This window comes from Enoplosus armatus, chromosome 14, assembly GCF_043641665.1.
Source record: "Enoplosus armatus isolate fEnoArm2 chromosome 14, fEnoArm2.hap1, whole genome shotgun sequence".
NCBI lineage: Eukaryota > Metazoa > Chordata > Actinopteri > Centrarchiformes > Enoplosidae > Enoplosus > Enoplosus armatus.
Genome location: NC_092193.1, coordinates 9,817,009 through 9,835,636, shown reverse-complemented (window position 1 = coordinate 9,835,636; position 18,628 = coordinate 9,817,009). Strand labels below are relative to the sequence as shown.

Genomic DNA, 18,628 nt, shown 5'->3' with positions numbered 1-18,628 from the left:
TTGCCCTTGCGTCATCTATGTCAAAACTATACTAAAGTGCAACACGTGAGTACTTAAATACAACAATGAAGTAAACATATTTTGCTACTTACCACCACTGCAAAAAAATGAACTATTTTAAAATGCAAAGTCAACAATACAATAGCCAATATGGGCTTCATACACTTCCATACAGTGCAGTATATGGACCACTTTTACTGTATTATCCTGCCTGTGCTGGATTATACAAATTCAGGGTTTTCCACTCTGGAAATAAACTGTCAGTGACTGAAGGTAAACAAGTATTTTATCATATACAGGCCAGCTCAGACTGACCTCAGACCGGCGGTATGGTGCTTAAAACGTCCTGCCAATCATAAATTAAGACAACTGTTGAATCAGTTCAGCTCTCTGTATGTATTGCCATATTACTCTCTCTCTCTCCTCTCTCCCTCTCTCTCTCTGCTGATGGGAGGAGCGCAGCGCAGCTCCTCTCTGTATAAGAAGTGTTGAACGTTCAACAAGGGATTTTACACAGCTACTCAGGAGAAACGAAATGATCTGCCCTGGAGCCGCAGCAAAATGCTGGATGGACACCTACTCCTGGGATGGTTATCGTTCACAGTTATAGTGTATCTTCTCAACTTGCCTGGACCAACCGCAGCATATTTCGGGTAAGGACTGACAGACGTGCAGTGTGTGTCCATGCTGCTGCTTTCATTGATTTGATTGGTTCCTGAAAGCAGGTAACAACTTTTTATTTCTCTTTTAACTCACTGAAAACTTCATTTAACAGAAGTTTATTTCAGCGAGTCTGCAACAAAAATCAGTCTCATTCATTTAGATTTTTTGTTTTTATGAGTTGTTTTGATTGCGTTAATATCTGCGGGTCAGTGAGGTGTCATTTGGCGGCGGTTGCGCAGCGCCCAGCTGGTGGCTGCAGCAGGTTGCCTGCTCATGATTTAGCCTCACTGAAGCTGCTGACAATTACATTTTTTTGCGACAAGCAGTGTCAGTGAGTATCTTAGCAGGCAACGGGCACATATCGTCTATTATAGGTAGATGCACGCAGCCTCGGAGTAATGTTGGCCGGGGGGAGTTCACCCCGTTCTTTCCCTGACAATTGAGCCAGCGGCCACTGTAAAGTAAACCCCCGGCACGTTTGAATGGCAGGTAGCAGTCGAGTGATTATTTTTGCTGAAACACTTGTGAAATCACATCGTTAGTCGACTCTGAAAGCAGCCGAGGAGCGAAAGGTGAGTGTATATATGCCTCAGACTCAACAGCTGGTAACAATAAAGCAATCTGACTGACTGAACTGGTGGCCCGAAACGTCTGCTCAGCTTGCACAGAAAAATTCCCCCATCCAGCATAAACATCACACAACTCTGGCAGGGTTTTTTCTTTTCTTTTCTTTTTCTGCTGCCTCCATCATCTTTAAAAAACACTAGAACACGTGTTATGAAATCAATCTGAAAAAATGTAGCGTTTCATGAATCATGTCATATACACAATAATGTTTAATTTAGAGAGAGCACAAGGGTGTATATTTCAAAGTAAGTCATTCCCCGGGAACGCCTTGGATTTAGGTGTAGCCCACTGTGACCTCCACTTCAGAGTGGCTACTAATGCATCGAACTCCGGTCTGTCTGCTCACATGAACTGCACTCTTAGTCTTCTCCTCTGTCTTAGTTACAGAAGAACATTTACCCTGCAGGGAAGCCAAGGTCATTCGAATGAGGTCAGCGTGTCAGGTGGGAGAGCAGCCATGTTTCAGCTGGGACTGAAGAGTTTTTATCCCCAAAAAATCCTCAAAAGTGACACCTAATCTTTGGAAATTGACAGAACAAAATGTACCTTTTTGGGCACCTCCTACAAGCGCAAGACCGTAGTGCTTTTCTGTAGTATCTACAAATATCTGTGTTGATGGGTGTTGTTAGTGCTCCCCTTGGCTGCAAACATTGCAGACGCGCATAGAAACAAATGGCTGTAGACTGTGGAGTGATGACACTTGAAGTCTTTCCAGCAGAGTCAAATTTATGATAGGTATGGCTGTTGTGCAGAATCCAGGAGTGTTAGGTGATCTGGGAACTGTTGTCAATCTGCAGGAGAGCACAGGAAGTGTCCCATAAGGGCCCGTTAGACTGCTGTGCTAGACCTGCCCACCTGTTGAAGTGGGTTTTACCTTCTCTTAGACCATCCTTAATAGGATATGCTGGTATAAACATCTTAGGAAAAGTTTAAACAGCAGGAAAAGTGCTTCTAGACATCCAACTATCTGAATAAACCTGATTATTGTAATTTCCGCAGTTCTTTATGTCTCTGTGTAAATGTTGTTCTCTTGGGTGTTGCACCAAAGTGTTGGCACTCATCTGAGTGATGCAAACAGGCTGTATGGCACCTGTAATAGCTCTGTATGCTGGAAATATCTCAGCCCTTCTCATGAAAACGTCATCATCTGTAATGCTCATGCACGCATCAAGCACTTTCTCTGTCTCTGTCTTTGGTTTCAGCTCTTAAGTTGCATTAGAAGGACAAATGTAACCCCGCTCTCTGTTTCTGTCTCCCTCCCTGTAGCAGTGTCGCCCTTGGCAGGCAGTATGTATTAAGGTTGACGTGCCAAATTGGCACTCACATCAGCCTTAATGGTCCTAATGGTAATGCATATTTACTTATTCGGTTAGCACTTGTTTTCAATTCCCTCTGTCAGTCTGTTCTCTATCTGTGGCCTGTGTAGTGCAGAGAGACATGTGGTATTACGATACTCCAGATTTATTATTCTGCGGCTCGGTGAGGAGGGAATATGAATGAGTGTCAGTGAATGATTTAGCCCTGCAGCTGAGGAACACGAAACATACTGAAAGAGCCTGCACAGGTGACACAGATACAAAATGTGACTGCCCCGTGGCCAACTTCCCAGAAACTCGACACCGGTGACACTCCAGCGCAGTCCTGCTCGGCTTTGACTGTGGGCCACGCTAACACAAACCTGTTCAAATAAATATTCCACGAGCACGAGGCATCCTAGGGCCTCTTGAGTACTGATTTACTCAAAATAGAGGGTCAATGTTGCATACCCAATTTCCAGAGTGCGGTGGAGCGTAAGTGTAACATAAACACAATCTCTCCTGCCCATAGTCTGCGCAGCCGAGGGTGGGGTGGGATTCCTGGCGTAGTCAAGCAACCGCTTAAATTGTCATCCTTTGCCACAAGAATGCGAGCACTCATTTTCTTTCCCTCAGCCTGTTGTGGCAGGTGCTGGTTCTGCTAAATCCGTTATCATTACAGTTTGAATCGGAGATGGTCGCTGAGCTTTCGTTACTTGACTTAATCGGTTACAGCACGTTGATGAGATATTGTGTAAACTGTCGGAGGAGGAAGTGATTTGTTTGCTCTGTTGACCCCGTCAGAGCTCAGGGTGCTCTGAGAGACGACTGTTGGTTTAAATTTGAGTTTTTGGTAAAAGGCATGTCATTCTGTGGTCTTGTAACGTGTGCTGAATGCGAGTCCTAACACTGAGTCAAGAGTTTGTTTTTATTTAGTTCATGTGCGACATATACAGGAAGGCTGCCCACAGTCATGCAACTGGGACTTACCAATCTCAGAGCCACCGCAGCATCCGTAACAAGCAAATATAGTGGTTGCTTTTTAATTACTGCCATATCCTTAAACACTCTATCATCAGTTTGTTCCCGAAGCAGAGCTGATGCCCTTTCAGATGGTATCATTGTTTTCAGCGCTCCATTAAGTGAGGCAGGATGCCAAAAACAACAGGATAACAAATGGGATGTGTGTAAATTTACTGAGGAGTGATTTTTCAGTTTGCAGCTGTAAAAGGTTTTTTATCACTGTGCTGAATTAGTTCCTGGTGTGTATCAAACAGCAGCGCATTTTAAAGTTTAGAGGAGCCTCATTTCTTTAGCACAGCACAGAAATGTTACAAGTTGTTTTTTAAGCGGCTCCATGTAAACATTTCCTTTGGTCCCCTGCTCTTTCTCTCTCCCATCGGCTGGTTTGCCTGCCTCATGTGCGTGCCGGCATCCCTGCGGTGGTTTGTGGGGAGCTGCTGGGTGATTACCACTCATTAGGAGCAGCAGAGTTAGTGTGGGCTCAGGCTGGCGTTGCCTGGCAGACAGTGGTGGCGGGCGTCTCATTACCAGGCCTTAAGGACTGATTAGCCCTGACGTGCAGCAGGGCAGGGAGCACCGTAGATAGAGGGATTTCCCAACTTCATAGGATATCCTGTGGCTATAGCCACACCTCAAAGGGTATCACTTTACTGTGAGCCAAGAAGATAGGATTCTCTCAGCGCTGGTGCTGTGACCATGTAGCGTGGTGAGATCACGCAAATCTGGAGGCTTAGATAACAGATCGCATGGCCTCTGAAAAGAGAGAGCTTTGCTTTCTTTATATTTCTGTTTGATACATCCGGATTTGAGCTAAGCCACGCTGTGCTTTGAGTGCTCTGCTCTATAACATCCCTGTGGAAAGGCCTGCTATGCCCGTGGATGCCACAGGGTGGTGCAGCGCCTTCTGAGAGTGCAGGATGGTTCTCAATCAGCACTTTGTAACCTTTGTAACTGTAGGAGAGTGGGAAATGAAATGTGAAAACATCAAATGTAAAGGCAGCCAAGTCTGTGTAAAAATAATTTAGGGAAGGAAAATAGTTCTACGTATGCTTAGCTGTGGTCAACCTGCATGACATGTACGAAGTGTCTAACAACTTCAGCTTACAGAGCAAAAATTCACCTCTCGCACAGAATATCATGTCTTCTCTGAACTAAGTAATGCACAGTGTTACTGTTTATTTTACAGCTTGACTCATCAAAAATTGCAGAGAGTGGTACACACCTTTGTTATGAAGGTTTCAGTGGTGTCTGCAGTGGGTTGTTATGGGGCTCACACTGTATAATAACATGTTTTTTCTGAATATTTTTGAAGATTACATGGTTTGGTAAGGGTTTTAAAATGTGTTTGGCTTGCTCACATCCTAAGGACTTACAGCTCTGGTGTCATCAGCATGCCGAAGAGACCGCAGCTAAGACTTATTTGATTTTTAAAAGGACTGTCCTCGCCAGTCAGCTGTGCATTTCATTGGTGGATAGTCAGAAGATATGGCAAGGAAACTGTCGTTGAAGGAAACTCTTGTTGGTAAAACTGTGCACGCGTGATGATCTTTGCAGATGGAGCTGGAGACATGGGCAATTTGCAAAACAGGAAAACTAATATAGACTCAAGATACTTTTAGTGGTCAGGCATTGATGAGATGATGCTAGTTAGTGCGACCACTATGTCCTGTGTTTTCCATCCTTGACCACAGGCGTTTTCTCTGCCTGGTTTGTGGGAATAGAAGGGACATGGTGCTTCACGTGTGCCAAGATTAGCAGATTGACAAACCCTCATTTAAGGCTTTGGCCTTCTAGAGAACATCAGCGCATATCTCATGTCTAACTTCAGGAGTTTTTGTTTTGGTCAATTTCCATATTTTAAAACTTGTTTTTCTCCAGCAGCCAACATGAAAATCTCATGCACCTGTTTGCAAAGATGTATCATTTCATAAAGAATGAAGGAATGTTGACTGTACCTTTTCAAAACTGCAGGGTCAGACTTTTACTGCACTTTATCAGGACAATCATCTTGCATAAACACAATCCTATAGAAGCCTGTTTGCCAGATTGGTGTTATTACATAGACCCAACAGGCATATTTATCCATAGAGCCTGGGAGTTAGTTTGAGAGTGGACGCAGTCAGATGTACAGTGACATGAATGGGCCTAGGCATGGCAGGCGTTCTCCGCTGCGATTAACCCTGAAGGAGTTTTTGTATCACGTTGAAAATAGCCCATTTGCATGACTTTCAACTGGTTAGTGCTGCTTTAATCATCAGTCAGTTGTCAAAAGTCCAACTTTTTCACTCCAGGCGATAAAATAATGTGCGTATATGTGCACAGAAACTCATGCTGGTGAGGAATATTTTCACACTTTCCGTCTTAACTTGGAAATTACTGCCACAACAAGTGTTTTTCACAGCAATAACATGTTGCGTTTTCAGTTTTTTGCATTTCAGTAGTAAGGGTAAATAACCGTAAATGAACTCAGCCACTTGCAGTAACTGAGGCATGAGTGATTCACAACAGCTACTGTTTTGTTTTGGATTTTGTGGTCTGACTTTGCATGCTCGGTTTATTCACAGAAGTGCTTCAGCATAGCGTAACAGGACTGAACAAACCTGACATTTCCAGCCTCTGCACAATTTTGAATATCTGCTTTAAAGAATTGCACCAAGTTTATTGTCACACTGTTTTGCTTTCTCACCAAACAACCGCAGTCTGGGTCTTGTGTCAGCATGTGCGAATCGGTGAGAGCCGATGTGTGCCTGAACGTGTTTGGTGCGTCGGTGCGCTGGTACAGGGCTGCTCTGTGCCATGGTGTAGGCTAGAACAGGGGAGTCATGCGGACACTGCTGCGCGCCCAATCTGTGCCAGTCACACAGTGACTATAACTGAGCTGCTGACCTTAGAAGCCTTGAGTTCTCACATAGCAGTTAAACCTCTTACCATGCCCCACACTCCCATTCCCAAACCCAGGTCCTGCAGTCCTGCTGCTCAGCTACCAGCGCTCGCATACACGGCTGTGGATTAAAAAATTAGGCTGCACAGTAACCCCCCCCCCCCCCCCTTTTTTTTATGAATTAATATTTTTCTAGTGCAACTTTTTGTGTGGAAAAACTGAGAATACATTGACTCAAAAGAAAATATGCCTAATGCATCGTGTCATTCACATTTAAAATATCAAGAGAGCACATGTACAGGAACTTGACCCGATCGGTCCATTAGTGGGAGTAGTCTGACACGGCCTGTGTGGGTTGTAAGTGACCAGAAGGGACAGCAGATGACATAACATTGGGTCATATCCTGTTAAGTCATACAAGATAGTGGACTTTCCCCCTAACTTTGTGAAATAGCAGTGCTTCTAGACGTTGCATGACATCCCCACTGCGCAGAAAGGCTCATTACTCAACTAATAATGACTTGCTAAGTCCCCGGTACCACTTTGTTTTCAAAGTCGTTTTGTCATGTTACTGTACTGTGTCAGTCACAGCTTGTTAGGAGTAGTCACAACACCCAGTGCTTTCAACCAGTGACTAATCTTATCTTAGCCTCATACATAATCGTTTACTCTTTCCCCTATTTCTGGTTTTAATGACTCTGGGAATGAATGGTGTCACCATGGCTGTTGGGGAGAAAATGTCTGAGTTCAGTGCAGGATTTCTTCTCTTATAAACTTCTTGGAGGTGGACAACAGCCTGGAGACTCCCTGTACCAGAGAGTCATTCGACACTGATTCATGGTTTCTTCAATTATTCAAGTTTAAGCTGTGGAGCACATTGTCAGCCATAGTTAGAGTGGGCCAGAGGGAAAACACCACACACACTCGCATTCCTACAACCTCTGGCATGGCCTGGGCTGTGATACACCAGATGGGACTTGGGCAGGGTGGTCTGAAGTTCATCCAACATTTCTGAGAAAAGCACACACTTTTTTCCCCCCAAAAGGAGCATTTTAAACACTGCGAAGGTAGGAGGAAAAAGTGAAAGAGAGAAAAGGAGATCAGCACTGGCAAGTTTAATTTCCTACAAAACTCAACGTTTAATTTTTTAAGGAAATATACACAGATTCATCTCATTTGAGCAGGGTAGTTTGTCTTCATGACAGTTGAACTGTTCCAGGACAAATGTTCATGTCTGTCATTGTCTTGTGTAGGTTACGTTCGTAGACAGCGGTGGTTTTGTCTAGAGGGGGCTTTGTTTTGAGCCAACAGCTGGGTGGAATGATTGGCATTCGTTTAGAGTAATTGACCAGTGGGAATAGGGGACGTTTGGAGAAGAAGGGGAAAAAGGAGGAGAAGGAGGAGGAGGGGGGTTCGTTGTGATCTAGGAGACACCAGACCACACAACCTGCAAGTTCAGGCTGATGGAGAAACCGTGGCTTTTGTGCTTTTTCTGCCTGGGCGCGCTCAGCCACGACCGACTCTTGTAGGTGTTGACTTAAGGTAGTAAGAGCCCATATGCATGTGTATATGGTAACTACATACACAAACGCAGCCAGCACCTGTTAGTCTTGTGGAATGGAGATGATAAACATGGCTGAAAATCTCGCTTTGCTGTTTTCATTCTTATCTCCAAATGCCAGAAATGTTGTCGTTTAAACATTTTTTTGTCCGACAGTTGAAATGCCAAAGAGAGCCTTTCCTTTGGAAACACTGAAGTATTGATTGTGACGTTATTGTAGGTATTGGTAACATTACTTGTGAAAAAACCTCTAAATAGGGCAGCAACTAGAGCCCGAAATCAGACTTTTGAGAGTTACCAAAACTGCAGTCCAGAACCCAAGAATACTCTCTTTACAATGATATAAAACAGATAATAGCAGCAAATCCTGACATTTTAAAAGCTGGAACCAGTGATTCATTGATTATTCAAGTTTTAGCACTAGATCTAATATTTGTGAAGTTTCTGTCTGGACTGCTTTGGTCTCCTGAGATTAATCTATACCACATGTTCGGAGCTACCTTTGTTTATATATGGTTGTGTGAGTATATGAATAACACCAGCAGTTACACAGCTAAGTGTGTTTGCACCCTATACACGGAGCAGGTACTTCAATTAGGTCAAGAAAGTTTAAAGTACGAGAGATAATGTTTTCCACTGCCTAAGAGTTTAGGTATTATTACAGTTTCTTAACTGTTTACATACCAAACCAGTGAAGAACGAGCAGAATTACCAGCTGAGGGTCACTTCCAGGACTGTAATGTAAAGCAAGAGAGGGAGTGATGATGGCGAGGTTTAGTGCTAGTCAATGATTTCCTCGAGGGATCGACTCAGAGGCTCCGCGGTGTGAAATTAACCGTTTTCACTGAACCCGCTGCATTGGAAAACGTATATAAAGTAAATGTCACGGGCAGTGGTAGGTGCCGACAGGTGTAGAGAAAGGACTAAACAAACTCCAGTGTTACCAAGTGAAAGACAGTGGAGGAGGCGCGGCGTGAGAGAGTGGGTCAGTGATGTCTGCGAGGAGTGTGTGGAGGCAAGTGTGTGACTGGAAAAAGCAAAGCTGAGCAAACATCAGCAAGAATCCCACCTCACGTAGGATAATAATGAGTTTTATTTGTTGGTGTTATATTCCACGTGTAATTGGTGTTGCTGTGCCAACACCTCAAACAACACCTCAAACAAAAACACCTACAGAAAATGGTCCATGATGTGAAAACACAGAGTTACATGTTCGTACTCTCTAACTCAGTGTGGCGGACATACTGTGTAAGTGAGCTTCACTTACTCTTTAACTAATGTTTGCCTTTAAGATAAGCAACTGCAGTCTGCATTTGGTGCTACCCTCCAAAAAGGCAGCCTTTCTAAAAGGTAACTAATGGCTTTATTAATGGTTGGTAAATAATTAATGAATACTTTACAGATCAGTTATTAGATTAGATTATTTATACTTTCTGTTTGGTACAAATGGTGTTATAAATGTTGTACAGCTGAAAGATTAGATGATTAATCGAACAATTGATCGACAGGAAATTAATGGGCAACAATTTTTAGTGATTCATCTTTAAAACATTTCAAGTAATTGAAAATTTGCTTTTAAATTTTCTAAAATGTGAACATTTTCTTTGTCTTATACATCAGTAAATCGAATATCTTTGGGTTCTTTGGACAAAAACTTATTTCAGACGTCACAATGAGCTCTGGGCATTTCTTTTAAACTGACATCATTAAATTCACATATTAAAAACCAAAACAATTGATAAATTAAAGAAAATAATCTTTTGATGTAGACCTAAAATGTTGGTAATCCATTTATTAATTCCTGTTAGTAAATGGATTTTGGTCCAGATCCAATGCAGCCCTTTTGTGGAAGGAAAGTGGTCTTACAGTGGTCAATCAGTCAAAGGGATTTTTGGGGAGTTTGGCACCAGAAAAAGTTGTGCTTAATAATGGCTTATAACTGATCTATAAAAGCTTTAGTAAATGATTTATTAAACATTAATAAAGCCATTAGTTACAATTTATAAACCCTTTATAAAGGGTTATATTTCGTAGAATAACTGAGCTTCATTGAGTTGTCAGAGGTGACGTGTGGTTGTGTTTTTCCATTTTCCCTCCCATAAAAGCGGTCATCGTTATGGGAAAACAATAACAATAATGATTTCCGTTTGACCGAAGATTTCAAGTTCATATTTGTAATGATTTTTGGTGATTCACCCACTGCACTGTTTTCCAATTCTCCTTTCCTCTAAGTGAGTTGAATGAGTTCATTCTTCAGCAAACAGCAGAGTGATATTTTTTTTTTATTTTGCAGATCACCATATTGGAATGTGTGACCCTTTTTTTGTGTGACAGCAGGGGTCACGGTCCTGCATCCAGTGAAAATATTGTCTTTAATTTCCAGTGGATTTGAATTAATAAAGAGGACAGATTGTCATCAACTCTGCTTTTAATCTTGTAAATATCAAAGTGCGTCCACGAATAGATAGTTGGACAGAGAGAAATGGATTCAGTGTACATCTGTGATACTATTTGTCTATTTTCTGGTCTCCCACAGAGTGGAAACAATCACGAGCGAGAGCGAGTCCCGGCCAGTAGTTTCTTCTCAGGAGACGTGAAGTGTTCCTCCACTCTCAAATCTCTCCCCTCCACGCTTTGCCCCCCCCGGGCTGTCTCTGTAACTAGCTAGAAATATGCCTTTGTGTAAAAAAAGCCGCGGAGACAGTAGCGCTGAGATCAGTGTCGTGTCATCTTTGGCCGCCCTCCAGCTCCGCTCAGACCATCTTTTTGTCTCAGACAGGCGGACGTCACACAGACAGTTGAGGCTTGCCACTCTAATGGCCTCTTGTTTTGGCAGGCATGAGGGCTTTTGGAAGATTTGACGCTGATACGTGCTACTATGCATGTCTTACTGAGGAATGTGCGCGTCATGTTGGTGGTATTGAGTAAGTCAAGACCACCATTTGTTGGTTGGATCTCTTTGCTAAGCTATCTATAGTACAACAGATTGCAGACATATGCAGTAGTAAACTGCTTCCTGGTGTAGTGTGAATTTGAAATACATGTTGAATTTACATGACCTTTAATTCCCCACTGGTGTTCCAAATGGACTCAGGCAGGTACTCCACATGGCGCCATCATTCTATCCTTGACTGCTTGCTTGCCATAGAAATGTTGTGAAACGGTTGTCAGTCACATGAAACATACTGGGTCGGCTGGAATTGTTTGTTTTGGCACTTTGAATATGTTTCCTTGGCGTTGTTAAAACAGCGTATTTTAACAAAGCATGAAACAAATAAGAGGAAAATGTTTAGTTATTCGCTGAGGGACACACTCCTAGTGCGTTGCTGTATGCCTCAAACCATACATTTTTTTTTTTTTTTACTAAGTGTGTTGGGAGAGCAATCTTTGTCAAGACACAGCTTGCCAGGTTTCCATTTGAAAATTCAGAGCTGTCAGACACGTTAAGGAAAGGCAAACACGCTTTGTAAATAGGAAACCATTTGACCCAATCTGAAAGCAGATCCTGATGCCTCCTGTTTGATTCGACTGCTTGGATTTTCAAGCAGACAGTGAATGCACTGTAAAACAATATTGTATAGCATATGTCCATATGTCCTCAGTCCATTGGTATGAAACTGAGGACTCGAGGGGAAACATTTCTGTCAGTTATTGGACTTAATAGCAGGTGCTCTGCACCTTTTTACAAAAATATTGTGGAATAATTTCTATTACAATTTCTATTACACAAATCTAAGTATATGGCAGGTTTCCCATTTGTTGTGGTTACTCTTCACAGTTGGACTTCTTCTAATTTATTTTGCTGTATGTACACTTTTAACAAGCACGAAGGAACGGACAACAATTTAAGATTGTTTACTTAATAATGCTGCGATCTAGTTCAGTGTATCAAATTTCCATAAACTATACCGTGATACTGTCTATGTCAGTGCCAAAAATGAAAGTAATAATGATTGGTGATATTGATTTCAAGGACATTACCCAGCCCTCCTTTTAAACTAAAATAATCCCATTGTAACTCTCTGTATCTGTCAAGACATTCACTTGCAAAACTGGGTGCTTTAATCCTTGTTTTTGCTCACTTTTTACAAAGAAGAGGAATGAACTCTTCATTCTACAGTGAAAGCAAAAAGTAGGAGTCCTGCATTTTATCAGTGCAGCATTAGGCGAGGCGTCCATCCATGCACAAAAGTGTCCTTTAACTGTCCGTCTGCAAAGGCACGCTGGCCCGAAGACTTGTGCTTTTGTGAGTTCTGTAAATCCATTTATTCTTCAGTTTCACTTTAAGGGTGTAAAGGAGGCCAGAAATTCCACATAATGAACAACTACAGTGCCAATCCTGTCAGTTGGTGTGACCAAAATGGTCACAGGCTGACAGTCATGTCCCCTGTGTGTGTTTATGAAAGTAATGCTCTGCTTTCCCCATCACAACCTCAGAACGCTGGTCGTCGGTTTTGCCAGCTATGTGGCAGCCCCTGCTTTGTGTGTTTTATATACGCTTCCCTTAAATAAACTGACGAAAGGAGTGCAAGTCTACCACATGTTCTCCATACCATGTTTAGAACTGATACTGCTGCTTGTTATATTTCAAATGGATTGCAGCTTTAAGATCCTGAATATGGGACTTTTGTTATGGGGATTCTATAATGAGAGTGTAAATCCTGCTGTGTGATCATGTTCAAATCTATACAACGCTGCTGGGAGTGACACCCCCCTCCCCCAGGAAGTGATATAAATATTAAACCAAGTATCCGCTGGCTACTGTTTCACATGCATGGGGTGTGACTGTCACGTTCACTGCACGCTGCTTGTTTAAAATACGTCTCCATACCATCTGAATGCTTTATTATGTATACAAATTATAATAAAGAAATCTGAAATTCTCAACACTGCAGGCGGTGAGCTGCTGGTGCTGTGACTTGACTCGTGTGTGAGGTCTAAAACAGGGACAAGAGAGTGTCAGGAACTTCTTATGAAAAGAAGGAACTCTTCCACCTCTGCAGAGAATTTGCTCTATACACAGACACGCCTGTGCTGGAGGTTGATCTCAATCTCCAGCAAATGTTGAATTCCCCTGAACATTAACCACTGAACAGCTGAATTCATTTGAACATTAACCAAACTTTTGAGCATTATATGCCCCAGCTGTGCTTCCTGTGCTGTTTATGTAGTATATCTTTGCAACTCTTATTGTTTATCCAGGAAGGTCAGCATCCTGCGCTTTATTGGAACCTTTATCTAGATGTATCCACTGACCTGAGTGTGTCTGTGATCTTTCCCTCTAGGTTGACAGGTAATGAACCGTTGTCTATCCTGCCACTGAACTCTCTACCAGAGGAGAACGTGGGCAGGGCCCACTACAAGCTGTGCGACCGGCTCAAACTGGAAAAGAAGCAGCGCAGGATGTGCAGACGAGACCCGGGCGTGGCGGAGACCCTGAGAGAGGCCATCACCATGAGCGCCCTAGAATGCCAGTACCAATTCCGCTTTGAGAGGTGGAACTGCACCTTAGAGGGGCGCCACCGAGCCAACATACTAAAGAGAGGTATGAACTCTAAAAACAAACTTGGTATCTCTCTAATATTGCACAGTGAAGAAGGCAACTGAAACATCTGTGCATTTTACTCCCGTGCTTAAGACAGAAAATGAAAAATAGAAATAAAAGAGCACTCTGTCACTCTCCAACATGCTTTTCCAGGATTTAAAGAGACCGCCTTCTTGTATGCCATCTCCTCGGCGGGCTTGACCCATGCGATGGCCAAAGCTTGCAGCGCAGGACGCATGGAACGCTGCACGTGTGACGAGGCCCCGGACCTGGAGAACCGCAAGGCGTGGCAGTGGGGAGGCTGCGGAGACAACCTCAAATACGCCAACAAGTTTGTCAAGGACTTCCTGGGCAAACGCTCCAACAAGGACCTACGTGCACGCGTGGACATGCACAACACAAATGTGGGCATGAAGGTAAGTGTGCAGGATCAGGGAATTATCAGCTGGCTCTGCTATTCCCCTCAGCTCTACGGAGCGTTTTAGCATCTTTTAGGTCATTGTTTAAGTTTTCTGACCTGCATATGTCAATGTCACCGCTCTCATCAGTGTTGTTGGCAGACAAAGTTAGCTGGTGAACGTAATGGAACATGTGGCACTGAAAGAGCCAAATATTTACCTCAGTAGCTACTGGAGACAAAAATTGAGCTAAAAGGAGAGTAAATTATGGATTGCATTCATCAGAAACACAACGTCAAATGAATGCTAATGTTGCTTTATGGGAAGTGTAGGTTCCACTGTTTTTGGAGCTTGACCCATACAAGGGACGAAAAGTCCTCTTCTGCATCGATTTTGACCATTCTTGCTTTAATCTGTCTCTCTTGAGTCCCAAAACCTCATGAAAGTGCAATGCTTTATTGCCGGAGCGCACCTTTTAAGGTCTCATTTAATTTCCCATTCACTCCTTCATTGATTATCAAGCTTGTGACTTTGACAGCAACAGTATTTTATAAGCTAATAATTTGTCTGAAACATTAAACTATGACTTAGTGATGTTAGAAGAATTTTTAAGGAGTAACATTCAAAGGAAAAGAAAGTTAACTACACAATAATTTCATAGCAGTATCTTTATTAAAGTAATAATTCCAACAATTTGAAAGCAAGAGTTTGAGTTATTACGCACACATGAGGCCAACCAGGACACACTCATCAAGAAAACACTTTGAATGGGGTCAGAGTTCATTTGGAGTCACAGACAGTATTTAAACAAAAATGTTGGTGGGAAAACTGCGATAATATAATACAGTCTGAGTTCTGTGCAATTATGTAGACAAACAGCAACATGAAGTGCCAATTCATTGTGTGTCTTATCCCGGATATGCTGTACTACCATATCTTTGCTTTTGTAATGCTGGAGTTTAAACATTACAGTGCTGGTAAATGAATGCTGTCCAAGACCAAACACACTGTCCAAATATATGGTTAAAATGACCAAAAAGGAATTTAATATGACTACAAAAGAATGACGTTGACAGAGTTATACATGGGGCATCTTGGGAGAGTGAAATTACTGAAAAAACAGTGTTGAGTTTCAAGCACCTCCAAGAAACTTGGGAAAAAAAAGAAACCTAAACTGATTAAAGTAATTGCCACTGTAAATTTGGTGAAATCCAAAAGTGCTCATTAGTCAATATTTGGTTTTCTCTCCCAGATTAGATAGGCAACGACTCTCATTTGTGCTCTGGCTCAATTCAGCAATTGTTTGTGGTGAGCAAATATGGGTTTTTCATCTTGGAAGTGTTTTTAATAGTAAAATATAAAAGAGGGAATGGTCTTAAATCTGTCAAGCCAAAGCAAACTAAAGGTCTGGAATCTGTTGCTTTTACTCGGCTTTTCTCATATTGTAGCCATTTTCATTTTGGTTTCAAAATGAATTATAGCAGAGGCACACTTCCCAAATGTTAGCAGACACAAAACTCTCCCAAAAGACCAATGCAGGCTCTTCCTTTTCAGCTTGGCTCTCCAAAATCCAATCTCTCAGGAGATTTTATTTGTGATAAAAGATTTACAACATTGTTTTTGCTCTTTTTTTTGTGACTTGCACATGTAATGAGGTACACCGCATTCGTTCAGGATGAATTCCCACACGGAGGACCAAACTGGAATGTGCTAGCCTCTGCATCCCCCCGACACTTAAAAGCTGACCTATCAAATTTTCTTGACCTGCTGGTGTGATGAATATGCACTTCCTGTTCCCCGATCTCTTTCACAGTCTGAGAAAAGAACAGTAGATGCTATCCAAACCCCCATCTAAGACAATGTGTTATTGTCATTGATTTTTCGCACACACACTGCTTTTGACATTGTGGTTGATGCTGAAGTGAACTTTGGCTGACCGCGAAGAGGTCAAGCAGCGTTATAATAACTTGTTGTGGTAGTTTTTGCTGATGATCTCTATGTTTCACCTGCAATTATGGATGATTTAATATAAGAGAAGACATTCTTTACTATTCTCTTTCCTGTTTGCATAACTTGTTCTCTGTGTTATGACATAATTACCACACTAGAAGACTGATCAACTCTGGGTTTAGAAAACACATTTACAATAAAAGGTTGCCCAGCGTCTACATATTAAAGTCCCCTCTTTCCCATGGCTATCTGAATGGATTGTCTATTTGAGAGTACTTCTCTTAGCTCCCCTCACTTATCATAATAACAGTTTTTGAATTTAATCAAAATGTCATTGGAGGTTATCATAACAAATCTGTCCTCCCACTAACTAATTTTTATATGAAGGCTTAGACAAAGTGTTATATTGTTCTCCTTCAGAATTATGTTGATCATAGTTCATGCAATAAGTGAAGGCTCTGTGTTTTCTCCCTTTTTATTAAGATATCAAAAAGAGCAGTGAATGTAATCATTTCCATTGTATTTTTACATTCCTCCCCAAACCACTGCACTCCACCCTAATCGTCTAATTGTGAGCATATTTGGGTAATTTGGCTCTTTGAAATGCTGCTTACTAGACAAAGGCTCATTAAATCACATAGCTTTCATTGCATTCCTTAACAGCATTTCATTGTCTCTGAACCAGGTAATCAAGGCCGGAGTAGAGACCACTTGTAAATGCCACGGCGTCTCCGGCTCCTGCACCGTCCAGACCTGCTGGAGGCAGCTCCTGCCCTTCCACGAGATCGGCAAGCAGCTGAAGCAGCGCTACGAGACCTCCATCAAGGTCGGCAGCTCCACCAACGAGGCCACTGGGGAGGGAGAGATCTCCACAGGCCGGAACCAGCAGCAGCAGCAGCAGCAGCAGCAGCAGCAGCTGCCCCTGCCTGGCCTGAACGATCAGATCCCTCGCACTATGGACTTGCTCCACATTGAGGACTCGCCCAGTTTCTGTAGACCCAGCAAGTACTCGTCGGGCACGGCAGCCCGCAAGTGCTACAAGGACAAGAACTGCGACGCTATCTGCTGCGGGCGAGGCCACAACACTCAAAGTAGGGAGGTGACCCGGCCCTGCCAGTGCCAGGTGCGCTGGTGCTGCTACGTCGAATGCAAGCAGTGCACGCAGAGAGAAGAGGTCTACACCTGCAAAGGGTAAACCAGTCACCTGTCAGCCCCTACGATCAGTGGAGCAAGTGAAAGATGGTTGTGTTGAAGAGGAGTGGTTGTTTTGTTCTCAAGCAAGGTTTTGCTTCCACTGTCGAAACAGTGTTCTGCAAACAAAAGAGGAGCGAGCCGATGGAGAAGCAATAAGCACTTTGAGGGATTTCTGTGCGTTTGGTTTCAGAGCTCCTGTGACCCCCCCGTGTCTGGGGTCTGCAGATGGAAAAAAACCTTCTCAGACAACTGGGTCAACATCTCAAGCTTTTTTTTTTATCACGGTTTTGCCTTGAAGAGAGAAGCTTTTATTTTCCTACTAAAATTATCCAATTGCATCTTTTCACAAACAGAGATTAGCGCCCGGTTAATGAGGATCCAACACAAGGACACCAACAGACTGGTTTCTGGGGCCTTGCCCAAAGGAGAATGGTGTGTGTCTGTGTGTGTGTGTTTTGTCAATCTGTACATGTGTGTGTTTGTATGTGAGCATGTGATAGATAGTGAGGGCGGGGGCGGGGGGGGGGTTCGAATGACGACTTTTATGGCAATGAAAACCATATTCAGAGACTGCTAAAAAGAAAAAAAAAAAAGACAGGGTGTAAGATTTACTCTACACGCACATATTTACACTCACACACATTGTGTGTTTGCATATGTATGTAAATAAATTCAGTTATATTGTAATGATATTATACAAGCCACTTATCTAACTATGTTAAAACAAACCACTAACCACACAAATGTTTTGTTGTTTGTGTGCTCTCGCTCGTTTTTCTTCTTGATTCATGTCGACAAGGCCCTTTGGAAAGCAGCACACTTGTGTCCGTCGTCTTGCTGTGGATAATTTATAGATCCTTTGGGACTACTCCTTCACAGGGAGAAAGAAAGATCTCATTTTTTCTTTTTTGTTTTTGTAATAATATAATATGAAGCTGTTAGTAAATGCATTAACAGAAAATAACTAAACCAGTCAGTTTAGGCTATTCTCGGCCTTGAGCGAACCAGTGTTCAGGGAATAACTTAAACCACTATAACTATTTGGATAAAATAGGAGAGAAATCATCCAAGTTGGAGATGACAGTGGCCTTGTTATTACAGCCAACATCATTGCAACAGGTGATCACTTGACCAGCAAACGGTCCACGTGTGACTCAGATCAGAAATTGTGGAGCTCTGCGGAGCTTAAATCTATTTTTTTTTGTCTTTGTTTGACTTTTAATACTTTGAAGTTGTAAAGTAAACTGTGGAGAACTGGAGGAATGTAGCCCCCTACCATTTCACACCCTTCTTTCCTCTTCAGCTGCCACGATTTGATTGAGCCATATTCAACACATGTAGACATGCAGCACTAACAGTGGGAGCTCCGTCAGTCAGTCCAAACAGTATGGGGCAACTGAGACGGTAATCTAACTTGACGTGTCTGCAGAGTTGCTCGAGTGAAGATGAATGTGTAAGCCTCATAGCTAAATATATTTTATAAGACTAATA

General features: G+C 42.5%; 1 protein-coding gene across 1 annotated transcript; it reads left to right on the top strand.

Annotated features, from left to right (window-relative positions):
* Nucleotides 1-447: 447 nt before the first annotated feature.
* On the top strand, nt 448-17,298 carry wnt9a (wingless-type MMTV integration site family, member 9A). Its single transcript, XM_070919428.1, is given in 4 exon segments — nt 448-653; nt 13,336-13,595; nt 13,749-14,011; nt 16,629-17,298. Coding segments are annotated over 4 exon segments (1,239 nt in total). The 3' UTR covers nt 17,139-17,298.
* Nucleotides 17,299-18,628: the final 1,330 nt, after the last annotated feature.